At 41.6% G+C, this 18,437-nt stretch overlaps 1 protein-coding gene across 2 annotated transcripts in view; it reads right to left on the reverse strand.

Annotated features, from left to right (window-relative positions):
- Window positions 1-12,959: 12,959 nt before the first annotated feature.
- GPR176 (G protein-coupled receptor 176) overlaps window positions 12,960-18,437 on the reverse strand; it is a 103,293-nt gene continuing 97,815 nt past the window's right edge. For both annotated transcript variants that reach the window (XM_068251828.1, XM_068251830.1), the window contains exon 3: window positions 12,960-17,874. In XM_068251828.1, coding sequence (XP_068107929.1) covers window positions 16,764-17,874 — 1,111 coding nt within the window. In that variant the 3' untranslated portion in view covers window positions 12,960-16,763. The remainder of the gene's footprint in view (window positions 17,875-18,437) is intronic.

Below are 18,437 nucleotides of genomic sequence, written 5' to 3' on the forward strand. Positions count from 1 at the left end.
CCGACCATCCTGATGATCCATTTGAGAAAAATGTAACGATGGGAAAGGTGATATCGGCTACTGATTGGGATGAAGTTTAATCCTTGGTTACCGTTCCACTTTAAATGTTGTCTAAAAATCATTAAAGTGCACCTCCTGGTCTGCAGCTATGTAGATGGTACAATATATATATGCTTGCTATGAAAGGCTTGTGGGGCCTGAGCACAGTATGTCGATTTACAGAAATGCACGTCACCTGCACTGCTCCGTATTGCAGTGCTAAACCCATTTAGTTATATTAAATAGTACAGCAGAGTGTAGTGCACAGATATACATGCAGCAGTGCATTTTTGGAATGCAGAGGTGTGCCCATCAGACAGTGCAGTCTGTGAGGTTTGCGAAGGCCACAATTAGATACTTACCTCCGGAGAAGGAAGCCTCTAGATTTGGAAGAGGCTTCCCCCGTGCTCATACGTCAGCCCATTCCAGTACTGTACCCCTGAAGAGTGGCCCCCCTGCGCATGCACACTTGCACCGTCCTGCTTGGCCTCCGGCAGAAATAGCTGAGCCCGATCAGGTCCATGCTGCTGCACAGACACAGACTGTTCATTCCTGTGCAGTTTTGCAGACCTGATCTTTCCCATATTTTTTAAAAGAAACCAGAGCGAGATGGCGTTAGTGGGCTTGCACAAGCTGTCAACAAGCTCTTTTTTAGGGGTCTCAGAGCTGGAACGGGTCTGTGGAGGAGGACTAGGGAAATCTCTTTAGGATCCAATGGCTTCCCCCTCCTGAGGTTAGTACCCTGGGGGCACTTTTTTTTACTGCAGGTTTCCTTAAAAATGTGTGGCTGAAATCAGCTCAGCGATGCTTAAGTTTGCTCAGGTCCTTAGAGTTTACTTAATGTATGTCTGTGTGTTACCTTCAGTTTCAGTGGAACAGGATTTTACCCGCCGTGCAGATAAATCTAGGACAGACTGCAGCCTAGGCTTATTAAAAAGGTTAATTAAAAGCACTGCACGTGCTTGCATGAGACTACAATTACACAACTGATAATTAGCAAACACACGCAAACCTACACACACACACACACACGCGCGCGCAAATATGTATACATATATATATACACACACACACACACACACACACACACACACACACACACACACACACACACACACACACACACACACACACACACACACACACACACACACACACACACACGGTAGGTTTTTAGAAATCCATGCACAACTGTCTCAGACATTCTAAGAAATCATTAGATAGTGCATGCAGACTCCTTCTAAAACTATTGTAAAAAGGGAGGAATTGGGAAGGTCTCTCAGACAGTTCAGTGTGTGAGGGGAATTGCTGTTGAGGTAACCAATACAGCTGCTGTATTGATAGCAGCAGGCTCTGACTGAGGCAGGGAACAGACTTGTCTTTCAGTTTTCTGCACCTGTTTTTCTGTGTACGTTTTCTGCACACCAAGTGTGTTTCTATACAGGAAAACGTGTGCGTTTTTTCCCAGCAGCCAATATAATTGATACAGAAAACTGACAAAAATGTGCAGAACCATGATGCAGAATGTCAGTTCTGCGTGCGAAAAACACATTAAGTGTGAACCAGCCCATTGATTAACATGAGTTCTCAGTTTTTCTGTGCAGAAAACACGTACGAAAACTGTCAAGTGCGTTCCCTGCCTGAGGAATTCAGTAGGGGGAAGGAGCCCTTCACAAAACGTGTCTAGTCTTCCCTGCTGCACTGCACTGGAGAACTGCTATGAAGCACTTCTTAATCTGCAGCAGTTTAGGAATGGATTTGCACTTTTCTTAACTGTAGTGCAGCTCTAGAAATCCACCCTAAACTGCCGCTATTATGTAGCATTTGAGAAGATTCTTACTATCATGCAGAACTGTTCCTCTACTGGTTAGAACTGTTTTAGAAGGAAAAAACTGTCGGTAATGCTTTGATAAATCTGGCCCAGACACTCTTGATAAATGTCCCCCTATGTTTCTATATGACATGGGTCTCTAGAGCTCAGCACAGGCAGTGGACAGGCTCCCCACTCCATGAAGCTGCATCTGAGCACAGTGGTTGCCGTCCTCAGAGTCAATATGTGACAGGATTTGGGCACTAGGTAACACTTCCATGTGTCAAAACTGACATGGGCAGTATTGACAAATGCAGGTATTTGGCTGTATTTTATTGCAGTAAGATATTTAAAGGGACTCCGAGTAATGCCCGAATTTAAAAGAATACACTTACTTGGGGCTTCTTCCAGCTCACCGTAGGCGGCGAGGTCCCGCGGCGTCCTCCTGGCTCCTCTCCTTCAGCCTCCGCCGGACCTCGTTACTGGCGTCACCCAGCGACACCCGGGCCTGGTGTCGGCCGGCTCTTCTTGGTTAATGACGCAATGCGTAATCACGTCGGCCGCTTCGCGTCATCACTGCACCAACGTGACAGGTCTGCGCATGCACGGAAAACCCACGCATGCGCAGACCTGTCATGCCGGCCGCCATGATGATGCGAAGCAACCGCCGTGATGACGCATTGCGTCACTAAGCAGGAAGAGCCGGCCGACACCAGACTCGGGTGTCGCCGGTAATGGGTGGCGGAGGCAGGAGCCAGGAGGACGCTGCAGGACCTCGCCGCCTATGGTGAGCTGGAAGAAGCCCCAGGCAAGTGTATTCTTTTAAATTCCGGCACTCCTCTGAGCCCCTTTAACTTTCTGGTATATCTGGAAAAAAACAAAAAAAAACAATATGGCCACATTTTCTGCTCTGGTAAAGCAATACAGTTTAGCTACTGAGATTCTGTATTTTGTTGGCATATCGTGGCCAACCTAACTATCAGGATCTGATTAGGTATTGCTAACTAAGGTTTTGCCACTAACAGTAACCCATAGGGATCATTGAAGGTGTTGATCTGTCTGTGTTCACCAGGCAGTTGGTGGAGGAGGCAGTAACAATCCCTCCCAATGGCCCTGCTGTTAGGACAGTACAGAGCTGATAGAATGATGATGTCATTAGGCAAAATTTATTTTAGGGTATCTACAAGTATTATTTAAAATAAATAAATAAATAAATAGGACATAATTGCAGCAGGGTTTTGAATGTGTGGAAAGGGATATTCTAGGAGAAGGGAGTTCCTATTTAATTTGGAACACATCACTGACCAACAAAAACAACAGTGTCCAGACAGAAACATTGCCGACAACCATTTGCTGCACTACATCCTGTACCCTATTGTACAAAATTGTACAAAATTGGTGTTCTTGTTCATTTGTACGGTAAAAGAATATTTTTGCTGGAGTTATCCTTATAATAACTGAATAAAGTTTAATCTAACATACAACACACAGCATTTTACATTGCTACATCTATATCTGACAAATGGATTTAAAGATCAATGGATACAGTATGAAAAAAAAAACTCTCACACCCCTTTTTAACGTTTTTTATAATAAAAAAAAACAATGTGCGTTGAAACGTAAAGTGCAAAAAAATAATAATTTTGTGGGATAAAAAGAATTATCGTGGAAACATCTCTCCGTCTCCCCTTCCTGCAGTCAGAACTTGGCCACTCTGCAGTCACAGAGTAGTCTTGGTGGCCTCTACTTCATATCACCCTCTGCTTCAATTAAACTAAGATCTGAATTTGACATTGTAGACTAGAGAGTGGAGGGACTAAGACACTCTACTGCTGATTTCTTCATGTATCTTTAGATGCTTCCATACTGCAATGCAATTGACTTCTAGACAGATATCCTGATATTCTCCTGTTGTAGTAACAGATGCAAATGCAAATCTAGGTAATCTGTAGATCATCTGAGACAGCAGAGGGGGAGTAAAAGTGGAACCTAGGTGGGTGCCTATGGTCTGGTGGGTATTCAAGGTAGGGTCAGTTCATGAGATGCTAATAAAGCCAAGCTGGTGCAGATTTTATGGTACTAATGTAATAAAATGCATCATCATCATCATGTGCATCTTATTGATAATCACTAATTCAAGGGCCTGGATACCTTCTACTCTATGCACCTGCCTTCACTTCACTTAACCTGACAAATAAAGATAAGCGTGAAGCACAAGGGCTTCACCCTTAAGGCACTGTAGGCACGTGCCTACAGGCACCTGATGATGGAAAGGCGGCTCATTCCCCTCACCAAGTACCTCCCTCCCTACTTCCCTATGCAGAGTCATGATGAGAGTGTGAATGAGAGGTTACTCACCTTGCTCTCAGCATTCCACTGATGAGATCTACCTTCAGACAGGGGCACCTCTAGCTATTTAACACTAAGGTGCAGTTTGGTGGGGGTTTATAGGTTCATTGAGGGCGAAATCTTAGGTGCCAGAACATCTGTGCCTATAGGCTCCAGTGCACTGGTGAAGCATGGAGATCCAAAGCTGCTACCATCACTACTTAACCTGACCAATAAGGATAGTTGTGAAACGGGGATGCAAAGCTTCTACCTTGCATAGGGCCCCATTAATCCTTGTGAGACAGTTGGAGAGATCCATGCCAGTTATTCTCCATTAACCATGAGTCAGTCGGTATCCAGGGATTTGTTTGTCATGTACATTTGTAAAAAAAAAAATCCTCATCTTTCCACAGTTCATACTTCCATACATTAATTTGAGATCACTTCAGAGCAAACCACTGCTGTCCAGAGTAACAGTGCTGCTCACCTCCAGTTTGCTAAAAAAAAAATCATGTCAATAGCTACAGATTGTCCAGCAATTACATGGTGAACCAGAACTCCTCAGAGCTCACTCAAACGTAAATAATCACAACTACCTTCTGTTTTAAAAAAGGAAACTTCTAACAATCTCTGACACCTGTTTTTGCATGGTGTGCCTTTCCCATACTCTATGTAGAGTGGTCGCTGGTAAAGGGTGTATAGTTTCTGCTGAATGCATGCTGTTCTCTAATCTGTAATCTGCGAGCTGATGGAAATGGAGTCATGAAATTCTTGTGTAGCCCCTTCGGGTCTTATTATTCTCAGTAAGTCTTCTTATTTTTCATGTATCGGTATATTGCACTTGTAACAGAATTCTCTTGTAAAGAACAAGAAACCAATAATGTTTCATGTTATTTCTTTATATAGCTTTGCAGATCAATCCCACTGCCCCTGCATTAACTGAAATACAACATCATCAACAAACTTTAGGGGATATGTTTCCTGGGAGACTCTTGAATGTTGACATCTGCGGTTCCCCAACATAGGACAGTATCTGCTCTCAGCCCCCGACAACACGCGTGACAGGTTACAAGTTAATAGTGCCATTCAGGGATAAAGAAATATGTTTAACATAATACATACATAATACATACATATCTCTGTTGTAGATGAGTGACATTCATTCGATGAATGACAATGCATTCTACAGTCTGGGAAAATGTGCAACACAGTGGACCGAAAGGCAACAGATGTATAAAATAGCTCATATGGTTGCATGGGCACAGTCTGTATTCACATTGCATGTGAGTTGTCTCCTGCTTTGAAAGAAATGGATCTAAACCTGTTACAAGTGATTTAACAAAGTTACCTGATCTTCCACTGAAAGAGGCATGGCTGACCCAAACTACACTTCCTGCTGGACACTTTACAGGATATAGTACAACCACAAAGCAATGCATACACTGCACTAAAAAAAGGTAGTATCTATGTTAAACCACCTGCTTCAACTTTGCGGTGGTAGTCTGGGCTCCCGGTGATGTTGTAAAAACTACACTGACTATGTGATCAGGTGCCCAATGAAATCACAATGGAGGGGTGGAGTGTTGGGCCTCTAAGCTGAACCCGAAGGGATAGATTAAGAAAGAATCTATTAGAATTAGGGTTATTAGCTACCACTACGAAATGTAGGCAAAGTACCCATCGCCTCTATTACAAAGCACTACTATTGAATATAAGCCCCTTTAGACACTCCCGAGACTGGTGGGGTATCCAATAATAAAGAAGCAATGGTTTATGGCTCTATCTGTTCTCTCTGATAATGGAGAGATTTGCCCCTCTGCCTTGGCTAATCTGTTCAACAGTCTTATCTGAGTAACCCACTGCCATTCAAGTAACCCAGGGACTTATTTGAGTAACCCACTACCATTCATGTAACCCAGCGACTCACCTGAATAACCCACTGCCAGTAATATAACCAAGGGACTCATCTGAATAGCCAACTGCCATTAATGTAACCCAGGGACTCATCTGAATAACCCACTGCAACTGATGTAAGTCAGGCACATGACCTGGCCAAGTATGTAAATAAAGGAGGGACTCCAGTGGAGCTCTGGTGAAGAGCATGGACACAGCTCACTACATCATCAGCATGGAGAGGCCAGTTACAAGTAACTTACTAAGCAACACAATAAAGCATGGAAGAAATCGTGCATCAAGGAAGGATCGAGCAAAAGAACCCCAAACACTTCCTGCGATTTGAATAAAAATGTACAACCCTGTGTTTTTATTGACTTTTAACCTTTGTACTACTGGCAAAGATGTGAGAAAGAGTCTTAGGAGGACCCCTGTACACATTAGCTGAAGCAAGGGTTCTTATCTGTGCTCTCATGAGGGCAATTAGATAGCACGATAAACAGTTGCCCCTACATTATAAGGCACCCAACTGACATGGAGGTATGTAAAGTGTTCTGTGCCCACTATCAGTGGGAGCAGTCCTTTGCAAAGGAGGAATAGAAGTGGTGACGATTTGCAGGGGAGGTCCATGCTTGTGGGGTCTGTCTGATTGTTTCCAGCCACTATGGCTAAGGATGGAGCGAGTGTAGCTCTAGGGAAACCCACATGGGACGCTCTTGCATTGCAGTAACTGTGGGAAGGCTCAGACAGCCACATCAGATAACAAGTGATGCTGACTCATATCACATCAGCTACATTTACACAATCAATCAAGCCTGTATGCAGAGTCAAGAAAGATTTGATGACCAATGACAGTTTAGGTGCTGTTTATAGAAGCTTTACTGAGCAGAGCAGACATTTAGCATGGTGAATTCTCTACAGATGGGACTGGTCCTAGCTGCATGAATTAAACACTGCTGGGGAAAGATTGGGGGCAAAAATAAAAATCTAAAAGTGACTATAGTCTTGATTCACAAAAGTTTGGAGTTATCCCACCTTACTTATAAACTCATGCTCCTCATGCTTATCTCTCCTTAACTGACTTAACTCATGGTTTATCTCTCCTTACCTGTTAAACTCATGCATTAGCTCTTGTTAAAGTGGATCCGAGATAAACTTTTACTCATTGCATAATTGTGTTCCTTTCATGTAGTTTATAGTGCATTCCTCAAGCCAAATACTTTTTTGTTTCAATACTCGAATTCCCTATAAACTAAACAGGCCTCGCCTACAGCTTTTCAGAGTGCCTTGGCATTTTCAGACAGTAGCAAGGGCTTATGGGAGCTCAGTCTGGGCAGGAGGAGGGGGAGGTGATACTAGCCAGAGATTTCAGAGCTGGAGGGAGGAGGGGGAATTAGGTTTTCACAGGCTGAGGGCTGGAGATGCAGATCAGCTTGCCTGTGTGTAATGTTTACAAACAGAACATGGCTGCTGTCATTGTATCACAGGAAGAAATAATCATATTCTGTTGAAGCTGTTTGCAGCTAGATTTGCTGTGTAAACTATCTAAATTTCAGATAAGATATACAGACAAATTACTTGTTATAGTTAGATTATCATCTCGGATCCGCTTAAAGGGGATAAATAAGTATGTTGAAATAATAAACGACAAAAGCTTTGTGAATCAACCCCTATGTTCCTTAAACTGTGGACTGTTATTATGCTTACAAGAATGCCTAAAGGTTGCCATACATCAGAAAATTATGGGCATATTCGACCAAGAGACAAATTTATCTCTAATCAAATCCGCACGGTGTCCATCCATCTCACCGGGTAACAGCCGCATACACGCTAGCAGCATATGCGAAACCCAGCGAGATGGATGGAAACCGCGTGGAGGCTGACACCGGACAGGCAATGTATAAATGCACACACTACATACATTTATACATTGCGGCAGCGGCGGGGGTTTTGTCGCTCATTCACAAATCGGCCGCCGTACCGCCGCGCCCCGTACCACCCGACCAACCAAATACGGTCTGACATCTTGCAGCATGCGCGATCGACCGTGCGGCCAATTTCCGTCCTGAAATTGGTTGCTTTGTTTGTCGGGCATGCACTCGGCAGCACCAATTTTCATCTAATTCGATTATAATAATCGAATTGGATGGTCGATTGGTCGGCTGATGTATGGCCACCTCAAGTCAACATGTCTAGAAAATCATAGATGGATGCAAAATGAGCTGAAAATGTAATTTAAATTAAAGGGAACCTGAGATGGGCAGGAAAGAAAAAAATGTACATACCTAAGGCTTCCTCAAGGCCCCTTACAGGCTAAACGCTCCCTCGCCGTCTTCCTTCGATGTTTGCATCTTTGACTAAGTCCTCTGGGCTGGGGCATACTGCGCATGTGTGGCCTGGCCGCGCACGCGCCCCCATCGCACTCCCGTAGCCGTGAGCGTTCTGTGCCTGCGGTTCCTCCCACATACCAAAAAAGCACAGATCAACTGCCTTCCCATTGGCCCTAGTCTATGAAGGACAAATGATTAGTGGGGATTAGATTGTGAGCTGCTCTGAAGGACATTTTGATCATCTTTGCCAGACATATTTCAGGTGTCAAAACTTAATAGGGACTACATTCAGGGGCTGTAGAAAATAAGCCTCACTTTGTGGTGGGTTAGTTTGTGAAATGGTGGGTTGTTTTTTTTTACTGCACATAGCATAAGAGAATCATGCATATAGGTGCTTGTAGAATTAATTCCAATCAAATTCGCAAACCTGATTGAAATTGTGGTGCATCGATTGCTCTTCCCTGATTCCCTTTTTAATTGAGGAGTGGCAGTCACAGGGCAGATCTCTGAATGCTGCCTGTGTGGTCAGAGTATAATGACTGTCTGCTGGTTGTTAGGGCATGTAGCTTTATACCGTTAAATGAACTCAGGCACAGTTATCAAATCCCCAGTATTACGGTACCTCTACATAACAATCAAGAAAATTGTGTGGGTAGAGAACATTTATACTATATCATAATGTACCGTACTTGCAGTACATTTACCTAAAGGAAAGCTTTTTTCTGTACATTTCTGCAGCTTTTCTACAATATGCAATTATATGGCAAAATTACACTGGAACATTTTTAAAGTGCAAACCGGCATCTATACATTTCACCTCCTTAAAAGTAGGTTATTCAGTAACTGAAATACATTTATAGCACAGAAGAGTTATGACTCTCAGAAAAAGTATTGGGCCCATATGCAATTCACCTTTTCACCTAAGTTTTCTCCTAGGAGATACTTTTTCATCTTTGATTTAAAATAACTTTCCAGCACTTTTCAACTAAAAAGGTACCTAAACGTATGTGAAAAAGTAGTACCAAAATAATTTTGAGTGTTTTCTTGATTTCTGGTGGCTTAAATGGCATTTTATTGACAAGCTGAAAAATATCACCTAGGAGAAAACTCAGGAGAAAAAGTTACCGAAATTGCATATGGGCTTTGGTGTCCAATTTGGGACTTGGGCTCCTAGCCTGTTTACCAGACAAGCAGAATTATTTCAGCTGATGTGCCAAAATGCTAATTATCAGATCTATAAAAATGAAGATTAGCTGACAAGGGCCCATGTGCAATTCACTTTTTCTCCGAAGTTTTCTCCTAGGTGATTATTTTCACACCTTGTCATAAAATGCCTTAAAAACACCAGCAAGCAAGAAAATACTCAAAATAATTTCGATTACCAGCTTTTGGGTACTTTTTTTCAATTATAAGATGTCTTCAAAGTTATTTTAAAGAGAATATGGAAATTATCTCCTGGGAGATAACTCAGGAAAAAAAAAGTTAATTGCATATGGGTCACTTTCCAGCCTGATCACCACTCTGCATAACCGCCAAAATACTGGGAAATCTATCATTATTTCAACCATGACCATATTTATAACCTAGCAACCAGTGTTATCATCAGATGATATTTTCTACTCTCGGTGGTGAATACCATACACTGCAATGGAGATCAGTAGTTTTTGATTCAGAGACGCTGTTTGCCAGCTTACTAGATTGCCACTTCAAGAGGTACCATTGGTCTATGGACCATGTTATTAGTAACATTCATTTCTGAATGTTAGTAACATTGTTGCACATTCACAGCTGCACAAGACACAGTAAGGCAGGGTTCACACCTATTAAAAAAGTGTGTGCGAATTACAAATTAGGATAAACATGTCCACCGCACATTTAATGAAAGTCAATGGAGAATCGCACTTCTGTCTAGAAATTACAAAATTGTGTTTTCACATGTGCTAAAAAAACTTGCAGCATAAAACATGAAAACTGCATATGAATATGAGCAATGTGTGGAGAATTTGAATGCAAAAAAAGTTCTGCACTGATAAGTGTGAACCCTGCGTAACAGTGCTGTAACTAATAAGAACTCTGACACAGGTGACAGGAACTAATATTCACATTTTCTGGCCTTTACCTGTCCTATGCATTGGTGAGGTGAAAAATTAAATCTATTTTTTCTTACCTGGGGCTTCTTCTAGCCCCTAGTCATCTTCTTGGTCCCTCGCCGCAGCTTTGGTTAAGTTCGATAAGGCGAGATTAATCATGAGTTACGGTAATAAGTATGGTAGAATGATTCAACAGGAAAGATTTGTGAATCAGCCCCATGGCTGTTTACCTTCCATAATACTCTTGGGTTTTTATCAAAACTACCTTTATTAATAATAATAATAATAATAATAATGGCAGTATTTGTATAGCGCCTTTCTCCTGTCGGACTCAAAGTGCTTGCGAGGCAGCCACTAGAGCGCACTCAGTAGGCAGTAGCAGTGTTAAGGAGACTTGCCCAAGATACTCCTTACTGAAATAGGTGCTGGCTTACTGAACAGGCAGAGCCGAGATTTGAACCATTCATAAAAATGTAAACGAGTTTTGTTTCCTGGTAAATTGGCCTTGAAAAGTGGAGACCCACAGTACTATATATCCTCTAAATTGGTCATCAGAAGCCCCCATTCACTTAATATAGAAGTAGTGAACCCTTTGTTTTCTACTGGAAACCATCAGTTCTTCCAAAACCCATTATTTAAAAAGTAGCTAGCCATGCCCCACCGACTTGCAATGCGCACTTCTACTTCCCACTTATGTACAGTTATAAGAAAAGTGCTGATACATGGCTAAAGTGGCAAAAGGGTTGTTTGAAACAAAACACCACTTATCTCCTGGACTTCCTATGTCGTCTCCTGCTATGAACTGCTGCAAGCCATATGCAACTAACTTTTTCTCCTAAGTGATATTTTCAAAGTTGTCAACAAATAAAATACCTTTACAATTACTTAAAGTGGACCCAAATTAAAAATACAAGATTTCAGAAATAAAATCTATTTTCTAAATTATAATAATAAATAGCAGCCTTTTTTCAGCTGCATGATGACAAATATAAAATATTTTACATTTATTGGAGGAACCCCTCCCTTCCTTTCAAATTGCCAGAATATTTCCGGCAAACTGGTGGAGTAGGTGGTGTCCGGCAATGGAGGAATTGCTAATGGCTGCCCCCAGTATAATCCTAGCTTTGAAAAGAGAAGGGTGAAAAGCATGCACTGAAATGATCATAGGCTTGAAGGAGTGTTTATTAATCTTTGTATGTGTCAGAGTGGTGCAACTAAATATTTTTACTTAAAAAAATGTTTGGTTTGGGTCCGCTTTAAACTAGTTTTGATAGCACTTTTTCACCTACTTTTTGGATTTTTTTTTTCAATTGCTGAGTGCGGAAAAGTTATTCTAAATTGAAGATGAAAAATTATCTCCAAGGAGAAAACTCAGGAGAAAAAGTAAATTGCATATGGGCCTTAATATTTTAAAATGGTCACAGAACAGATCATTTTGCATCTTTATAAATTTGGCGATTGGCACAACAGTTGTGATTAATAATGGTATTTTTAGAAGCATTGATCACTATGAAAACGCAGTTATTTTAACCATTAGCAGCACTTTAATGAAAGTGCAGAAAATAAACTGCCAGTAGTTTAGTAAACATAATCAGCCTGTTTCTGATAGAAAACCTTTTGCCCATATGTAAAAATATTGAGGTTTTTGCTTGAAGGAGAAGAACTTATGATATGGAAGTTTTATGATTTGGGAGTGTTTTGGGGTACAGGAATTTGGTGACTGAATTGTGTCAGGGACACACTGAACAAGAATGACTCCTATTTCACACTGCGATAACCACATCGTCCCTTCTGGGCTATGACTAATTGGCTCCAACTTTACCCTCCAACATGACAGTGATCATAAACATACTTCAAAGCTGTCTAAATGCCATCTGGAGAAGTATTAGTCATCTGCTGTCCTCAATGTACTGGAATAGCCAGCCTGAATAGCGTCCTGACCTGAATCCCACTGAGCTCTTCAGGGAAGGAGTGGACTACAAGGTCAGAGAAAATGTCCTAGCAAAAACATCTCTCGGGTTTTTCAAGAAATATGGCAGAGTATTACAGCTAAATGTTTGGGAAAAAATCCTATTAGTCTCTATACAGACCACGTGTTAAGCAGTTATAGCTGCCACAAGAAGGTTATTCAATGATGACAGAGTTTCATTATTTATTGTGTTTTGTAGAAATATAATTTGTAATAATTGATCTACTTTACCTGTAATGATTTAATTTTTTTGTAAATAAACAGCAAAGACGCAATGTGGCTGATTCACAAAATCGCAGTAATACTACCCTGCACAGACAGCGCACAGCAAATCGGCTATATTACACTTACTTCAAGCAGCAAGTACCAATAGTTAAACTACCGTAGCAACAGTCATGCTACTCAAGTACTCGCAGTACTTGCTGCCAGAACTAAGTGTAATATTGCCGTGCGCTGTCTGTGCAGGGCAGTATTAACGTGATTTTGTGCATTAGGCCCAATAAGTCTCTGACATTTTTAATCACATTTTCTAAGCTTGACAGGCAGTGTATTTACAAACGCATTACCAGGGTGCGCAAAAAGGAAATTTTACTAAAAGTGGAATTACAGTCTGGCATAGCATACAGTAAAATGCATTTCCCTGCTCTTTATTGCTCATAGAGCAATCATATTTGCATTTCTCCCATAATAATGTAATCTGTATTAAATCACAAGTCCCCCCAGCTCAGAGTATAGCATTGCGAAGAACTGTCATTACATGAATATGGTATATCATCAAATTAATGCCAATCTATTTGTCAAAAAATTGTGTCTGCTGTCCTTACAAAGCTGTCATTGAATCCTGATGAAAAATCCTCACTGCTGTTTTCTTCATTTTATTGGCTGCAATAAGTGTACAGAGAACAATATGGGAAGCTACTGTGGCAGTGATAAGGATTCTGTGGCATATAAATGATAAGCTTCTCAGCAAAGTGAAACATAGTCTATGAACTCTTTTAGTAACTTTATGAAATTACTATTTGTCCTTATAGGTTTTTATGGTGTGTCCAATCATTTATAGCACAAGGGAAATTTGACCATAGTTCCACTTTAAAAGATCCAGAGCTATGCTTGTAAAATAGGCAGTTATGGGTTGTTCTGCAAAGTAAACAATTTCTACAAAAATAGAAGTTAACCTTCAAAATGCTGCACTTGTTTAAAAACTAGGTTTTAAAGTAGATGATTTCATGCAGAAACCATTCAGGAAGAGCATGTCTGGTTGTACCATAAAAAAACAAAAAAAGCATTATGAATGACTATATCTATAGAACTGCCACCCTGACGAAAACATGAAAGGTATCATCTGATTGTTTGGTAAGTGCAGCACAGATAATGTTTGAGACATTTATTTATGAGAACAAAGTTCTATCTTAGCTGTTTCATTTGCAGTTTGAAAATCTGCAGCACATAAAACTGATGGAGAATACACTAATCATGGCTATCTCTGACTATAATCAATGACCCGTATGTCTTAATACAAAGGTTATTGACTAGTAGACCTGGGTGACACACTAGATAAAGCAACTCTAGATATTTTAATAATAAAAATGTAGGGGATTGTTCACAATTTATTTATAAAACATTAGGAAAAAAAACACATTAGGGTTATTTCAAATGATAAAGTGCATAATGTAACAATGCACAGCAACCCATCACTGATAGGGATGCTCCTGTCTAGGAGAACTCCTGGAGAAGCATGTGATATGTTTGATCAGCTGATAGATTTACAAAGCTCTGATCTGCTGTGATCACATCCTGCTTTAGCACATGATCATGACTAGCAAATCAGAGACTTGCATATCTGTCGCATGACCAAACTGATCACGTGCTTCTCCTGAGTTCTCCTAGACATATCCATCAGTATTTACAGATCATCTTTCATTGATCTGGCTATTGTATGATGATGTTAGTTTGATTGCTGAAGTATACTGCAAACTGTATTGTTTCTCTTTGCTTTGTGTTAAGAAAGATGATGGAGTTACCTGTAATAAGTGTATGCACATCACAGGTGACACCCAATGGAGGTAAGACTCCATCTAAAAAAAATAGCACACACACATACACACATCCTTCCCTGGTTAGTGCTATACATTGCAAGGATGTTAACGTAACACTATTACAGACCTTGTTCTGATGTGCATGGACTAACAGTAATTACTGCTGTCTTCCTAATAGGAACATGTTATATTTTTATCTGGTAAGTTCCAGGTTTACAAAAAGAAAAAAGGGTTTCCCTTTCTTCCTTTCAGATGTACCAGAATCTAAAGCTGACCCATGTAAACAAGGCATAATATCAGCGGTATTACAAATACTTCCTGCTTTGTGCAGCGAATCAGTACAGTAGGTGTGAAAATCAAAAACATTCTAAAAACTAAAAAAGCATGAGGTTTTGCAACACTACCACCACACTAGCAGAGCCCACTGTCACTAATTACCAGCAGGACTCCCTGAGCTGTGTCAGGTCCTCAAGTTTGGATCAAGATCCAACTCTAGACGTGACTCTTATGACATCCTTCCTCCAAAATACCACCACCAACATATGTGAGTGCTGCCAACTACTGCACCAGAGCACAAGCTAGTCTATGACAGACCCACACTGCTGGAGGGGGCAAGAGAAAAGGAAGGCATTGCCAAGGTAGCAAGTGCGTGGCCAGTGGTGGGAGCACCTTGACTCACCAATACCAAGAAGTTCAGTCAAATATGAGGATATGGAAGGCATATGTTTAGATTCCGTGTTGATGGTTTGGATGCCAGTGCTGTGTTTTAGTTGCATGATGCTTTTTCATTGGCAGCTTCAGTGTATATTACACCATCATTTAAAACCATTTAATAAATCTTGACCTTCATAACACCTATCCCTAACCTTTCTCCCGCTTATGTAAACACCCTTCATGTTAAAATCCTTCTTCCTGATCACTGACCTTTACCTTACCCTTAACAAATTTCCCCTTTATGATACCTAAAATTAACCCCCTCTTCCCCTTGAAAACCATCTTCCAGACAAGAAAAACCCACACCTGGCGCCTAACCTTAACCCGCTAATAAAAGCTCCTTTCCTGATGACCAGCCTTAATCTACTAATACTAACAAATAAACCCAGTCTTCCACTACCCCTAACCCTCCTAATGAACACCTAAACCTAACTTCGCTAATGGATGTCTTACCTTAAAGTGTACCAGAGATGAACTATATTAAAAGATTTATACATACCTGGGGCTTTCTCCAGCGCAGGCGCAGTACTATTCTCCGCCGGCGAGAGACAGAGAGCGCACTGCTCTTACGCAGACTGGCCGAAGTTACGGGACCCGGTACCAGAGCTGGAGAAGACTGAGGACAGCAGCATGGGAGCGATCCGTGCAGATGGGGTTGGAGGAAGCCCCAGGTATGTATACATATTTTAATATAGTTCATCTCTAATTTCCTGTAACTGATACTCACAATTTTTCATCTTCACCTAACCTCTCAACATCATCTCCTGCACCCAATCCACCATCCCACTACAGTTCAGCCAAAGCTATTTCAGTATAAGATCCATGGCCTTATCCAACACTGTTCCCCAAAGATGTGGCATCCAAACTATCATCACTAAAACTACCTGCTTTCTCAGGACAGGTCCATTAGTGACAGCACTTAGCTCTGCTGAGGTGGTATAGGTTCATAGTGACCAGTACAGGAAGACAAATAAAATTTTCATATTTGAACAGTTGAAACAATGCATTGTAGTTTTAGATGGATGGGTGTCACACTTTACATGGATGCATTTTTAAAAACTCTGTAAGTATCAGTAAGTTGTGGCTCAGGCAGTTATTAACAACAGAAATATGAAAAACGTCATTTTCACATTATCATAATTATAATTGCAAGCCTAAACTTCATCAATCAAACGAAGGTGAACCTGAGGCCAGAGCACAGTGTGACTGCACAGAGCAAGCACCACTAAAGTACTGCAACCATTGCTAATTTCTGGTGTTAGTTAATGAGGACAGGAAGGGAAGTAGGGAGTCATGATATCTCTTACTGAGAAAATGATGCTTTTCCCCCGCACCACAGAAGAATGAAGTTATCTTGTTTAGGTTGTCGTTGAACATCACAGTTGCTCAGACAGCATGCAGGAGGAAATTCCCACTGCATGCATACTGTCCATCGGATTAAGGAACACTTGGATTGTGCGTCTCCTTCTTGTTGTGTACACTATTTGGCATATACTGTATAACAAGACTGGAGCAGATCCACAGGATCTTTCATAGAAGTGGGATAAGGCTGGGCTAGGAGTCGACTTTAGGAAAAATACAAACCTTATTGTTCCTGCTTAGTTTACGCTCAGGTTTACATTTGGGCTGTTTTGTCTGGATAAGCTCCTCAGGTGTGTTTCCAAGAGGTGGCAAAAGGCGCTTTTTGCTGCTCCGCTTATCAGACAGCCATTGTGGGGGCAGCTCAAATGGTCCAAAGCCAAACTGCATGGAATACTTGTCAGTAAGCACTTCAGCCTCTCCGGTCATCACAGGGGCCACCTGAGCTGCAGATTCCGCACCCTGCGGGATTAACTTTTGTACCAAGGTTTGTTCCACATCTAGGCTGGTGCTGGGAATTGTTTCCTTCACCTTGTAGATACTGGAAGCCTCCAGTTTCAGTTCATTATCGTCATCCTCTTCAACAGACTTAAATATCTGTTGTTGGCCAATATGAAACATTTCCAGCAGCTGGCTTCCTGAGCGAACACTGGGCTCCATATTCACCTCGGCCACAGATCCGAGGTTCACCACATTCCTCCTGCTGTACCGCCTATGCAGTTGCACTATGGTGCCCACCACACATTTGCGCACAGATTTGTTGACAGTCAAAAAAAGCAAGGGGTTTGTGACAAGGGAAACTTTAGGCAACCAGATGGCAGTTAGCAGTAGAAAATCTGAGATATGAGAAACATTTAGAACAGTGCGATAAACCACCAGTGTTATGTATGGAACACTGCAGAGAATAAAAATCAGGACCATGGACAGCAGCATAGCATGAAGCTCAGCCTCCTTCTGTGAAACATAGGGAATAGATATAGAGTTCTGTGGGGTCCTCAAAGCTGCTATGATCACTTTCTTTTTCTGGCTGGCACTTAGCGCTCTGCGGATCAGTAGCATAAACAGGAAAACCACAGCAACTGGTATTAGAACAGTGGTGATGTTATACACCAGGACATACACCAAGTGACCCAGGGAGTAGCCCCATGACTGGGAGCAAGAAGACATGGCATAGATGTCAGTCACATTAGTCACAGCAAAAACAGGGACACTGGCAACAACTGCATGCGTCCAAATATAGATCAGCAAGTCTCTGGCCTTGGCATCTGATATCTTCCTTTCCAGAGGGTACAAGACCGAGTAATACCTGCAGCGACATAAAACAGCATATAGTAAAAGTTTTTTTTTTTTTTTCAGATTATAAACATTAATGTATTGTTTTGTCAATTGTTTCAAAATGATTGGCATCTCCTACATTTTGTAGAAGTTGCCGCACTGCTCCATTGCCAAACTGCTGCTGACCAACCCCAACCACCTCCCCTAGTATGAGTGAGAGAGTACACGCAGTCGAGTTCAGCGTCAGCAGTGAGTTGTTTGTCATTCAGCAATGCATTTTGGGGGATAACTCAGATGCACCGTGTTCCTAGAATGGAATCAGTCAGTGTAACACTTTTTAAGCACCATGCATATACTATGAGCATGTGGTACGCGTGACCAAGCATCGGGAGATGCGAAACGGCCGTCGCCAGCCACACCTGTGCCCACCACCCACCTCCCACCTAGGACCCTACACCACTTGGATATGTAAGATCCACCCTGTTTGAATATATGATTGTACACAGTACTGAATGTCGCAGAGCCTTGTATGTTATACATGCTGCCTATGTTTTGACAATAAATTCCTGGACGGAAGGTGCACGCCTCTGAACA

The sequence above is a fragment of the Hyperolius riggenbachi genome, chromosome 9, assembly GCF_040937935.1.
Source record: "Hyperolius riggenbachi isolate aHypRig1 chromosome 9, aHypRig1.pri, whole genome shotgun sequence".
Taxonomy (NCBI): domain Eukaryota; kingdom Metazoa; phylum Chordata; class Amphibia; order Anura; family Hyperoliidae; genus Hyperolius; species Hyperolius riggenbachi.